We start from the raw sequence: 13,480 nt of genomic DNA, 5'->3' as shown, positions 1-13,480 counted from the left end.
GTATTTTTTAGTTCATTCATGAAGTTGTACAACCATCACCATGATTAATTTTAGAACATCTGCATCAGCCCCCAGAGAAACCCTATACACATTAGCAGTTCTTCTCCATTACCCACCCTCCCCTTCAGCTGATGTTGAAGCCCCATCAGCCTTTAGCAACTATATTAATCTACTCTCTGTCCATACAGATTTGTCTATTCTGGACATTTCATATAAATGGAATTATATAATATGTGATCTCTTGTGACTGGCTTTGTTCACTCAGGATAATGTTTTCAAGGTCCATCCATATTGTACTTCGTTCCTTTTACTGCTAAATACTATTCCATTCTTTGGATATACCAGAATTTATTTATTCATTCATCGGCTGATGGATATTTGGGTTGTTTCTACTTTTTAGCTATTATGTAGAATAGTCTATAAATACTTGTGTACACATTTGTATGTGCACCTTGGTTTTCATTTCTCTGGGGTGTATCCAGAGGAGTAGAAATGCCGGGTGACGTGGTAACTCTATGTTTAACCTTCTGAGGAACCGACAGACTGTTTTCAGAGTAGTGGTGCAGTTTTACATCCCCATGAGGGATGTAAACTTTTTTAATGCCTAAAAGAACACTTCTCATACTCTTGTTCTATTTCCACTCTAGACTTGAGTACTATGAACACTTGGCCAGTGTGTGAGGGTTCCAATTTCTCCACATCCTCATTATTACTCATTATACTGTCTTTTTAATTACAGAAACATTTTTTTTTATAAATGGTACTTTTTAACATTTTGTAATACATTTATAGGTGCTAAAATTTTTGAAATAAACATTGTTTACTGATATTTTGCTTCAGGAATTGTGAATGCTTCAAAAACAACATCAATACTGATATTAATACATACTTCAATATTAAATAAAATAAAGACCCCAAAGTATAAATTTTATACTGATTATTTCAGCACATAATTGCAATTTTGTATAAAGCTTCACATTGACAAATTACCTTCAGAGCTCAGAATTAAGTACAACTTTTTCTCGACTTGTTTTTCCCTCCCATTAAAAAAAAGAGAGAGATGTGTAATTCACTCTTTCTTTGCTCTGATTACTAGGAAGCTTAAAATAGAGATTTTTCTTAGTTGGGAATCTAGCAAAACTAACTTTTATTTTTATCTTTCATCTTATGGGTCTTGTTTCAATTTATAGATATATCTCTATATTTAGTAAAAGGTAACACAATACTTTTTAGAAATAGTCTATACCGAAGTAAATAAATAAAAATGTAGTATAAGGCAATGGCACCCCACTCCAGTACTCTTGCCTGGAAAATCCCATGGACAGAGGAGCCTCGTAGGCTGCAGTCCATGGGGTCGCTAAGAGTCAGACACGACTGAGCGACTTCACTTTCACTTCTCACTTTCATGCATTGGAGAAGGAAATGGCAACCCGCTCCGGTGTTCTTGCCTGGAGAATCCCAGGGACGGCGGAGCCTGGTGGGCTGCCGTCTGTGGGGTTGCATAGAGTCAGACACGACTGAAGTGACTTAGCAGCAGTAGCAGTAATTATTTAATAAAATGAGTCATGGTACCTGATATATCTGTAGCTAGCTTAAACACGGGTAAAAATATTTCCAAATGCTTTCTATTTGGAATGATTTACAGGAAGTTACTTTATGTTTCTCTGCATTACTTTTTAAAGTCACATAGAATAATTGTCTATATGAAATGTATGTATTCTAATTTAAAGAAAGTGAATATCTATAAATAGTTAGAGAAAAGCATTTGGCATCCATTATTGGTGATACCGAATATAATTTAGGTTTTGGTACCAGATATAAGGTAAGAATACCAGAAACTATACTTACCTCTGAGTGATTTCTGTTAAAATCCAATAATTTAACTTATTAAGTAAGGGGTCACCAGACATAGGTGACAGTAAGAAAACAATCTAAATATAAATAAGATAATTCGTAAATTTTTTTAATGCCTTAAAAGAACACTTCTCGTACCCTGTTCTATTTCCACTCTAGACTTGAGTATTGTGAACACTTGGCCAAAGTATGGCCCAAAGAACTAGGCCAGCCCCATAAATTAATACTTGTCTTAAAATGACTTAAATTGCCATGTGTTAAGTGGCAGGACCTTGCAGTTGAATAAGTACTGGATTTCTAGAATGGTAAGACACCTTAGAAATTGTACAGTTTGCTTCAGTTACAGATGTGGGAAATGAAGATGAGGTGAAAGAACTTATCCCAGATCTCTTAAGTTCAGAGCAGGGTGGGAACTACACCCGAGCTGATTCCTGATTGAAGGCTATTTCCACAACACCATGATAGTTCAAATCAAAGTTTAAAATGTATTTGATTTCCAGCTTTGTTTAAACCTTGAGTTTTAAAAAGCTGAACGTGATATAGCCTAAAATAGCAAAAACATTCTGATAAACTCACATTTTTAGCTAATAGCTAACTAGAACCCAAATAAAATAGCAATGTTACTATCAGAACAGATCATGAGTATATCATTAAAAGCAAGTGTAATGATGCCAACCTTAAGGCTTACTAGGATATTTAAAAAATCATAAGAATGCTATTAGATGGTTTATGGTCTTGAGAAAATTACTTTCATACAGACAAAAAAAAACAAACTTCTAGAAGAAAAGCTAAAGATAAGATTGATAGCTCTTTCTTATCTATTTCATTCCCTGAAAAGTATGTGAACCATTAACTTCACAAGTTAAATATTAAAATGAAAAAAGGTAAGAAATATAAACTATCCAGTTCAGGAATCACAGATTGAGTTTTGAAAGACGGCTTGATCTTGAAATCTTTTTTACTGGTCTTCTCATGGCATTCATTGTCTTCTGATTCACTGAATTACATCTTACCCTGAAATAAGATAAGCATTAATCATGATTTTTCAGTTACCATTGTGTGCAACAAAAACACTAGTATGTCACATGGGGAGAATTACCTAGTTCTCCTAGTTCCCCCAGTCCACAGTCCTTCACAGAGAAATCTCTCTATGCAGATTTTCTGTTTACTGTATAATCCTAAACAGCCATATGTTACAGCATATCATATCATCTTGTCAAGTTACAGAGACAACTCCCTCAAGGGCAAATAATCCAAAGGCCTAGAAGTAGCCCATGAGGTAGCCTAATGTGGAAAGTTTTGTCCAAAGAGGGATGAGATGGACCAATCTGATGCTTGTCTCTGGAAATGTGAGTTAAAGATAAGAAAATACAGTCCATGAGGCAGAGTATGGACAAGATGGAAATAAGAATCCATGAGTAAGCCAAAGATGCGTGACTTAAAATTACAATAAAATTGAAACTATGATATATACCAGAGTCTGTAATGTAAAAGTGTAGAAAGTGAAATTGGCAGTTGGTAATGAGAAGAAAAATGAAGCAGAGAATAAACTAGTGGTCTATTATACTACAAATAATAATAGCAACATTCTTAGAGCTCATAATCTGAGTCAGGGACTGTTCTAAATTTTATTTATTTACTCATTATCAACTCCACAAAATCTCTATAATGCAGATACTATCATTAGCTCTGTTATTTCTGACAGAAAACAGAAACAGGTTATATAGTAAGTAAGTAGATCTGGAATTTGAATCCATGAAGTCAAAGTTCAAAGTCTATGCCTTTAATTACTATCCAATATGGCAAACCACTAAAGTAATGATCCATGAATATCTACTGAGGTCTTTAAGGCTTCTCTGAATTCAAATTCTAGTATCTGTGGATCCAGTTATATTGGAATTCCTGTTCTTGGATTTCCACAAAACTGTCTTTCCCTCATTGACTTATATGTCTTTATAAGGACAACTTCCCCATGTGCTCACTTGATAAAGTAAAAGCCACCTTTAATTCCCTGCAGGTGCTTAAAAATATTTTACTCAGGGAGTGATGTCAGCTAAAATGACAGAATGCTGCTGCTACTGCTAAGTCGCTTCAGTCGTGTCCGACTCTGTGCGACCCCAGAGACGGCAGCCCACCAGGCTCCCCGTCCCTGGGATTCTCCAGGCAAGAACACTGGAGTGAAAATGACAGAATAGGGACCCCCAAAAAATAATTTCCTCCTTAAAAACAATGAGACAATTTACAAAAAAAAAAATTTTAAAAAAAAGGTCAGAAGCAAACTTTTAGAACTCTAGAAATTAACCAAAGGCTTGCAGCAATCCTGGAGAATTTAATACATACACACACACACCTATGGCAAAATCCAGTAAGAACACTGAACTCTGTAGCTATTTAACTCGCCCTACTCCACTCTTTCCTCAGCTCTGTGGTGAAATTCCTACGATGAAACTGACAAACTAATCCTAAAATGTATATAGAAAATAAAGGGACTCTGAACAACCAAAACAATCTTGAAAAGAAGATTAAAGGACTCACTCACTGATTTCAAAACTTTATGAAAAGTTATAGTCATCAAGACAGAATGGTACTGGCATAGGGACAGACTTACAGACCAGTGGAATAGATCTGAGGCCTAGAAATAAATTTGTATGTTTATGGCTAATTTTTATTTATTTTTTATTTTTTATTTTTTAATTTTATTTTTAAACTTTACATATTTGTATTAGTTTTGCCAAATATCAAAATGAATCCGCCACAGGACGGCCCAGAGGGATGGTATGGGGAGGGAGGAGGGAGGAGGGTTCGGGATGGGGAACACATGTGTGGCTAATTTTTAAAAGGATGCCAAGGCAATCCGACTCAGTAAGAATAGTTTTTTCAGCAAATGATGCTAGAATAATTGAATCAGTTCAGTTCAGTTAAGTTCAGTCACTCAGTCATGTCTGACTCTTTGCAACCCCATGAATCGCAGCACGCCAGGCCTGCCTGTCCATCACCAACGCCCAGAGTTCACTCAAACTCACGTCCATCGAGTCAGTGATGCCATCCAGCCACCTCATCCTCTGTCGTCCCCTTCTTCTCCTGCCCCCAATCCCTCCCAGGATCAGAGTCTTTTCCAATGAGTCAACTCTTCGCATGAGGTGGCCAACACATGCAAAAGACTAAAATTAGATGTATTTCACATCCTATACAAATATTCACTCAAAATGGATTGAAAAAAAGAGCTAACACTATAAAACTTAGATGAAAATATGTATAAATTCGTATGTTCTCGGATTAGGCAATGGTTTATTAGACATGATACCTGAAGCACAAGCAACTGAGAAAATAAATCCTAGGAAGCCAGTAACAATTGGACTTCATCAAAATCAAAACTGTCTTCTTCAAAGAACATCATCAAGAAAGGAAAAAAACCAATAAATGGGAGAAAATATGTGCAAATCATTTATTTGATTAGGTCCAATAACCAAAAAATATAAAGAACTCTTATAATGCAACAAAAATAACACAAACAAGCTTTTTAAAATGGGCAAAGGACTTGAATAGCTATTTCTCCAAAAAAGATATACAAATGGCCAGCAAATATATGGGCACTAAATATCTAATGTGAGCCCCTGGAATCAACCTTCACAGCTCATTGCTGGAAGAACTAAGTTTCTGCGAAACTCCACTGGGGGAACTTTTAGAAGCTTGTGCCTGGTTCCCTCCAAACTTCATCTCACACACCTCTTTCCTTTGATGGTTTTGCTTTGTATCCTTTTACTGTAATAAATCTTAGCTGTGTGCACAAATAGATGCTGAGTCCTGTGAGTCGTTCTAGTGAACCACTGAACACGGGAGTCGTCTTGGGGTCCTCTCAACACAGAAGTACAGCATTTTTCAGAAGGAAGTCCTTTTCTACAATTGACTTAAATGCTTTAACTCCATTGTATTTCCATTGATTATTCATTATCTTGTACACTTCAAGTATTTATGATTACTCAAGGAAGAATAAATACATTCTTATCCATCTAGCCAAATACTGAACAGAACATTGCTATTCTATGAATTTCCACCAAAGAAACCTATTATACTACATGCACTTTGAGTGCCTGTGTTTGAAAAAAATTCTGATCTATAGATAGTTTATATCTTTACTTACAATTTTAATACTGTTAAGTTTTATATGAATATATTATCTGCGTGAGATAAGGTTATAGAAGACAAGGATTGCCTGAGTAATTCTTCTATACTTAGTACGGGACCAGAGAAAAGTGTGTGTAGACATAACCTCCTAAACTTCTAAAATATTCCTCTGTTCTTTATTCATCCTAAATTATTTTTATTCACATACAAAAACATAGTTTAAATTGCATTGACACCTACATTTATTTCAGTGTCCATACTTGCTCATTAAAAGGTTCAGTTCAGTTCAGTTGCTCAGTCATGTCCAATTCTCTGTGACCCCATGGACTGTAGCACGCCTCTGTGTAGATCACCAACTCCTGGAGTTTACCCAAACTCATGTCCATTGAGTCCGTGATGCCATTCATCTCATCCTCTGTCATCCCCTTCTCCTCCCACCTTCAATCTTTCCCAGCATCAGGGTCTTTTCTAATGAATCAGTTCTTTGCATCACATGGCCAAAGTATTGGAGTTTCAACTTCAGCATCAGTCCTTCCAATGAATATTCAGGACTGATTTCCTTTAGGATGGACTGGTTGGATCTCCTTGTAGTCCAAGGGACTCTCAAAGGTCTTCTTCAACACCACAGTTCAAAAGCATCAATTCTTCTGCGCTCAGCTGTCTTTATAGTCCAACTCTCACACCCATACATGACCACTGGAAAAACCATAGCCTTGACTAGACAGACCTTTGTTGACAAAGTAATGTCTCTGCTTTTTAATACGCTGTGTAGGTTGGTGATAACTTTCCTTCCAAGGAGTAAGCGTCTTTTAATTTCATAGCTGCAGTCACCATCTGCAGTGATTTTGGAGCTCAAAAAATAAAGTCTGCCACTGTTTCCACTGTTTCCCCATCTATTTGCCATGAAGTGATGGTACCGGATGCCATGATCTTAGTTTTCTGAATGCTGAGTTTTAAGTCAACTTTTTCACTCAGTTTCATCAAGAAGCTCTTTAGTTCTTCTTCACTTTCTGCCATAAGGGGGTATCATCTGCATATCTGAGGTTATTGACATTTATCCTGGCAATCTTGATTCCAGCTTGTGTTTTATCCAGCCCAGTGTTTCTCATGATGTACTCTGTATATAAGTTAAATAAGGAGGGTGACAATATATAACTTTGAAGTACTCCTTTTCCTATTTGGAACCGGTCTGTTGTTCCATGTCCACTTCTAACTGTTGCTTCCTGACCTGCATACAGATTCCTCAAGGGGCATGTCAGGTGGTCTGGTATTCCCATCTTGTTCAGAATTTTCCATAGTTTGTGGTGATCCACACAGTCAAAGGCTTTGACATAGTCAATAAAGCAGAAACAGATGTTTTTCTGGAACTCGTTTGCTTTTTCGATGATCCAGCAGATGTTGGCAATTTGATCTCTGATTCCTCTGCCTTTTCTAAAACCAACTTGAACATCTGGAAGTTCACGGTTCATGTTCTATTGAAGCCTGTTTTGGGGAATTTTGAGCATTACTTTGCTAGCGTGTGAGATGAGTGCAATTGTGCACTCACCCAAAAAATGCCTTTCTTTGGGGCTGGAATGAAAACTGACATTTTCCAGTCCTGTGGCCACTGCTGAGTTTTCCTAATTTGCTGGCATATTGAGTGCAGCACTTTTATGGCATCATCTTTTAGGATTTGGAATAGCTCAACTGGAATTCCATCACCTCCACCAGCTTTGTTCATAGTGATGCTTTCTAAGGCCCACTTGACTTCACATTCCAGAATGTCTGGTGAGTGATCACACCATCACGATCATCTGGGTCATGAAGATCTTTTTGGTACAGTACTTCTGTGTATTCTTGCCACCTCTTCTTAATATCTTCTGCTTCTGTTAGGTCCATACCATTTCTGTCCTTTATCGAGCCCATCTTTGCATGAAATGTTCCCCTGGTATCTCTAATTTTCTTGAAGAGATCTCTAGTCTTTCCCATTCTATTGTTTTCCTCTATTTCTTTGCTCTGATCATTGAGGAAGGCTTTCTTATCTCTCCTTGCTATTCTTTGGAACTCTGCAATCAAATGGGTATATCTTTCCTTTTCTCCTTTGTTTTTCACTTCTCTTCTTTTCACAGCTATTTTTAAGGCCTCCTCAGACAGCCATTTTTCTTTTTCGCATTTCTTTTTCTTGGGGATGGTCTTGATCCCTGTCTCCTGTACAATGTCACGAACCTCCATCCATAGTGCATCAGTCACTCTATCAGATGTAGTCCCTTAAACCTATTTCTTACTTTCCCTGTATAATCGTAAGGGATTTGATTTAGGTCATACCTGAATGGTCTAGTGGTTTTCCCTACTTTCTTCAATTTAAGTCTGAATTTGGCAATAAGGAGTTCATGGTCTGAGCCACAGTCAGCTCCCAGTCTTGTTTTTGCTGACTGTATAGAGCTTCTCCATCTTTGACTGCAAAGAATATAATCAATCTGATTTCAGTGTGACCATCTGGTGATGTCCATGTGTAGAGTCTTCTCTTGTGTTGTTGGAAGAGGTTGTTTGCTATGACCAGTGTGTTTTCTTGGTAAAACTCTATGAGCCTTTGCCCTGCTTCATTCTGTACTCCAAGGCCAAATTTGCCTGTTACTCCAGGTGTTTCTTGACTTCCTACTTTTGCCTTCCAGTTCCCTATAATGAAAAGGATATCTTTTGGGGGTGTTAGTACTAAAAGGTCTTGTAGGTCTTCATAGAACTGTTCAACTTCAGCTTCTTCAGCATTACTGGTCAGGGCATAGACTTGGATTACCATGATACTGAATGGTTTGCCTTGGAAATGAACAGAGATCATTCTGTCATTTTTGAGATTGTATCCAAGTACTGCATTTCGGACTATTTTGTTGACTATGATGGCTACTCCATTTCATCTAAGGGATTCTCACCCACAGTAGTAAAACTAAAAGGTTAAGACAGATCATTTAATTGGATTTGTTGTTAATGGTGTAGTTCTAAGCTCTACTTGGGAACAGTATCATTTTAGCTTAGAAAATAACATCATGTTTGAGGATGAACAATATTCCTGGAACCTACCAGATATATATATAAATAGTAAATGGAGAATACAAACTTCTCTAAGTTCTCTTAACATCTGCTATTTTACATTGTTGCTATAAAAGTTAAGCTTCCAAAATATAATGGACACCTGTTTCATGAATACCATTCACATTTGAATGTAATTAATTAGAATGGAAAGATCTAGACTTACGTTTTCACTAGATTCTCTTTCATTTTAGGCAGCTGATCCATCTGTCTCCTTTGAGAAACTTGGTAGGAGCCAGAGGTCTGAAATACAAATAGTTGAGCATTTATTCTCTTATTTCTTGATTGCTTTCAGAGATAAGAGGAATAGTCAATTCTCAATTAACTCTTTCCTAACCAGGTATGGATACTGTATGTTAGATATAATGCTGTTGTACTACATTACAGTGTAAAAAAATTTAATATGGACTAGAAACCAAAAAATTCATGTGACTCACTTTATTGTAATATTTGTTTTACTTTATTGTGATGGTCAGGAATCAAATCTGCAATATCTTCTAGGTATGCCTGTGTATCTTTTTTTCTCCTTTCTTTCTTTTTTAATTGAAGTATAATTGATGTACAATATTATATTGTACATCAAAATTATACAATATTGTATTGTACTGGTGTACAATACAGTGATTGACAATTTTTACAGGTTATACTGCATTTTGGGGGCTTCTCTGGTGGCTTAGATGGTAAAGAGCCTGCCTGCAATGCAAGAGATCTGGGTTTGATCCCTGGGTCAGGAAGATTCCCTGGAGAAGGGAATGGCAACCCACTCCACTATTCTTGCCTGGAGAATTCCATGGACAGAGGAGCCTGGCAACCTGCAGTCCATGGGGTTGCAAAGAGTCAGACACAACTGAATGACTAACACTTTCACTTCATTTTGCTTTATACTGTATAGTTATTATAAAATATTGGCTAGATTGCCTGGATATTATTAAAAAGCAATGTCCATACTGTCCATATACCGTGTAAATTGGAAGAATCCTAAGATGTGGAAACTCAGTTTCAGCCAAAACTGTGAAGCCAGCAGAAATATAAACAGCAGACTCAGCAAACAGCTCTAGTTATCTACTAAAGAATCAATTATTTATGTATTCAGCATGGAAAGAATGGCAAATCATTCATTGACCTTTCCAGTCACCATAGTATCCACATAGTCAGAACGATCTTTGACTATAAAGATTAACAATTCACTCTGGAGTGAAAATCCTTATTAACATTTATACAGGGAAACAGGATTAACATCTTCCTGGGAAGCTGTTAAAATAGGCTTTGATTGTATGTTCAGTGATCCTGTATAATCAGAGTAGGAGCTATTCCACCCAAATGATTTTTTTTTCAGATAAACAAAGCTAAAGGAGGATGGCTAAGGCAAGTAGAAATGCTGATGCCCCTGTCACAGAGGGAGGGGCTAGGGAGGTTGGAAAGAAAAACAGGAAAATAATATTCAGTTTATTGGAATTTAGAACCAATTATGTGCCAGGCATTTCACTCAGCACTTTACATACATCATATCTCCAGAGCCTCACAAATCCCTGGCAGGATACTCCAACTACTTCCCTTTTACAGAGGAGGAAAGAAATCGAGGCCTCCAAAGGTCACACCACAGTAGGTACAAATCTGGGATTTGAGTCCAATTCACAGTGACTCCAAAGTCTGTGGCCTCTCATCATCATGGCCTCATAAAGGAGAGGGCGTTTTGCTACACCTTGAAGGAGGCAGAACTGGAATGTAGGAGAAGCAGCATATTCTGAGGACACAGAGAGTGTGGTCTGAGGAAAGGCCCCTGGATGCCGGTGCAGCAGGAGGAAGCAGGGCTTCCAGTCAAGCACCCAGGACTATAAAAGGTGGACTGACTGTCCATTTCATGGGCAAGAGACCATAATTTTGTCTCAATTTCCTACTTACCTTCGTTGGCACTAGAAGTCCAAGCTTGCCTTTACCCCTCACCCTGACTTTCATTCTCAAGTTGTTCTGTGCACCCCATTCTCTATTCCAATTCCCAAAGCTAACTCCCTTCCTTCCAGTCCCTTCATTGAGCCTCTGGAAACACCAAATCAGTGATCAGCTGATTACTTTTATGTCAAAACCAGCCCTCAAGGTCCTCTACCTCAGTGTCTCAGGTACCTATGTCTTGAGGACACTGACCCTCTTTTCGGCTCTTCTTCCCTGGCTATCACTCCTGAAACTCTTCAGAGCTGTATCTCAGACTATCTCTTCACCCTGTGTATTCTCCCTGATGCATGTGATTCATTCACATGGGGTCATTTACTATCTATATGCTAATAAGTTCTAAATCCATTGCTTCAATCCTGATCTTTTATTTTTTTCTCTTAGATTCATACATCCTACCCCTCTTTGGACACTTCCATTCAAATCATGCACATTGAAAACTGAATTTGCATCCTAACCTGAAAACATATATCAAAATAGTTAATAAGGATTAAATATCTAAATATCAAATATTAAGCCATATAAGTACTAAAGAGATGTGATGAATGTTATGAAACACTGAGACAAAGACAGTCTTTTAAAATATGATACAAGAAGCCATAAATAAAAGATAGGTCTGACAACATCTAAACCAAAACTATATACCAACAACATCATAAATAAAATGGAAAAGGGAATGAAAAACTGTGGAAAGTATGTGCAGTGTCTTTCATAATTCATTGATCACTTCCTGTCCTGCTGCTTCTAAGTGCACACTTTCTAGCAATAGCAGTGTGGGGTCTATCTTAGACTTCATCATGCATAGCTATGAGATAAAATGCCTTGACTTTCATGACAGAGAAGTGATAACTACTTGTTTGAATTCTAGTAATTACAAATCAAACTAAAGGAACAACTAAAGAAACAAGTACAGAAAATATAATCTTAATTTGGGAAACATATATCTTATTTTTACCTTTTTATAAAAGTTACATATTTTCTTTTTCACCTTCCATATATAGAAACTTGGTACTGTTTCTCCTTTAATTCCAACAGCTGCTTCTCTACTAAACCAAACCAATCAAAAAACCTAGAAAAGTGAAAAACATAATTTACAGTACCTCTTAAAGTGTATACAGCTTTGAACAATACTTCAAAAGGAATAATTTTTAAAATGTTATGGTTTAGCAAAAGCTTGGATGCCTAATCAGATATTTCCTTAAAGCCATAATAAATTTGAATTAAAAAAGAAAAAAAAAAAACTGAAGGCAAAGAAACAAAAGTTACCTGAGACATTTCAGCAGAGTATGTACGGCGCTCATTGCTGGTCCTGTGGCAAGCTTATGTGAAAGATATAAAAGTAAAGAAACTGGTATCGAAGAAGATTTACAATACTAGCAAGACCACTGCTAAGTTATGTCTCTATGCTTTTTCCAAATAGTATACAAAATGGTTTTGTAAGTATACTGGAAAATTATATAGTATGTTTTTAATAACACACCAAAAATCATGCCAGTTCCAAAGGAATTTCTTAGCATAGAAATAAAAACAAACCTTTGACTCTTGTTCCAGTCTCAGTGCATAGTCTTTCACTTGATTTTCAAGATTCCTTTTCTCTCTAATTGTTTAAGCAACGCATTTAAGGATTTCTGAAAGTATAACAGTGTTTTTACATGCACTCACATTTTAAATAATATTAGGACCACCAATTTCTTCATTGGCAAATTCCTTCTATTCCATATCATTCTGTGACTTCAAAAGTCTATAATATGTACCTTTTCAGCAATAATATTTATTGTTACAATATGCCATGTACTGTGCTAAATCCTTTCTACAGATTATTTAATCCTTATTACAGCCATGAAGATGGCTAATATATTCATTTTACTGTTGAGAAAATTGCATCTGATAGAGCTTAAATAACTTGCCCAAAGGCACAGAGCTAGTAAATGGTAGAGCTGGGTTCCAGGTAATCTGACTCCAACGACAATACACACTAAATGATTACTATATGTGTGTATTCATACAATTGCTATCAGGGTAACTAAAGTACAGTGTTAGAACAGGCAGTAAGGCTTTTCCTGGTGGCTCAGTGGTAGAGAATCTGCCTGCAAATGCAGGAGACATGGGTTTGATCCCTGCTCTGGGAAGATCCCACATGCCACGGAGCAGCTAACCCTTCGTGCCTCAACTACTCAGCCTGTGCTCGAGAGCCTGGGATCTGAAACTGTTGAGCCCACGTGCCGCAGCTACTGAAGCCAGGGCCCTCAGGAGCCCGTGCTCAACAACAGAAGCTCCCACTTGGTGCAGATAGGGAAAAGCCCACACAGCAATGAAGACCCAGTACAGCCATAAATAAATAAATAAAAAGAAGAACAGGCAGTAAAGTTGATAATCAAGGGAACTGTGAAAATATGGCAGAGTAGAATAGTTCTAGAAACCATGACATCAACCTATCACCACAAATAGGTGAACAGCATAGAGGAGAAAAGGGTTAGCCAAGCACCAGAAC

General features: G+C 37.1%; 1 protein-coding gene across 1 annotated transcript in view; it reads right to left on the bottom strand.

Moving 5' to 3' along the window:
* Positions 1 to 2,567: 2,567 nt before the first annotated feature.
* Positions 2,568 to 13,480, bottom strand: part of CCDC169 (coiled-coil domain containing 169) — a 38,913-nt gene continuing 28,000 nt past the window's right edge. Inside the window, 5 exon segments of the mRNA XM_061434419.1 lie at positions 2,568 to 2,868; positions 9,209 to 9,285; positions 12,256 to 12,308; positions 12,519 to 12,587; positions 12,590 to 12,617. Coding sequence (XP_061290403.1) covers positions 2,769 to 2,868; positions 9,209 to 9,285; positions 12,256 to 12,308; positions 12,519 to 12,587; positions 12,590 to 12,617 — 327 coding nt within the window. The 3' untranslated portion in view covers positions 2,568 to 2,768.

Source organism: Bos javanicus, chromosome 12, assembly GCF_032452875.1.
Source record: "Bos javanicus breed banteng chromosome 12, ARS-OSU_banteng_1.0, whole genome shotgun sequence".
NCBI lineage: Eukaryota > Metazoa > Chordata > Mammalia > Artiodactyla > Bovidae > Bos > Bos javanicus.
This window is presented reverse-complemented; position numbering and strand designations above follow the sequence as displayed.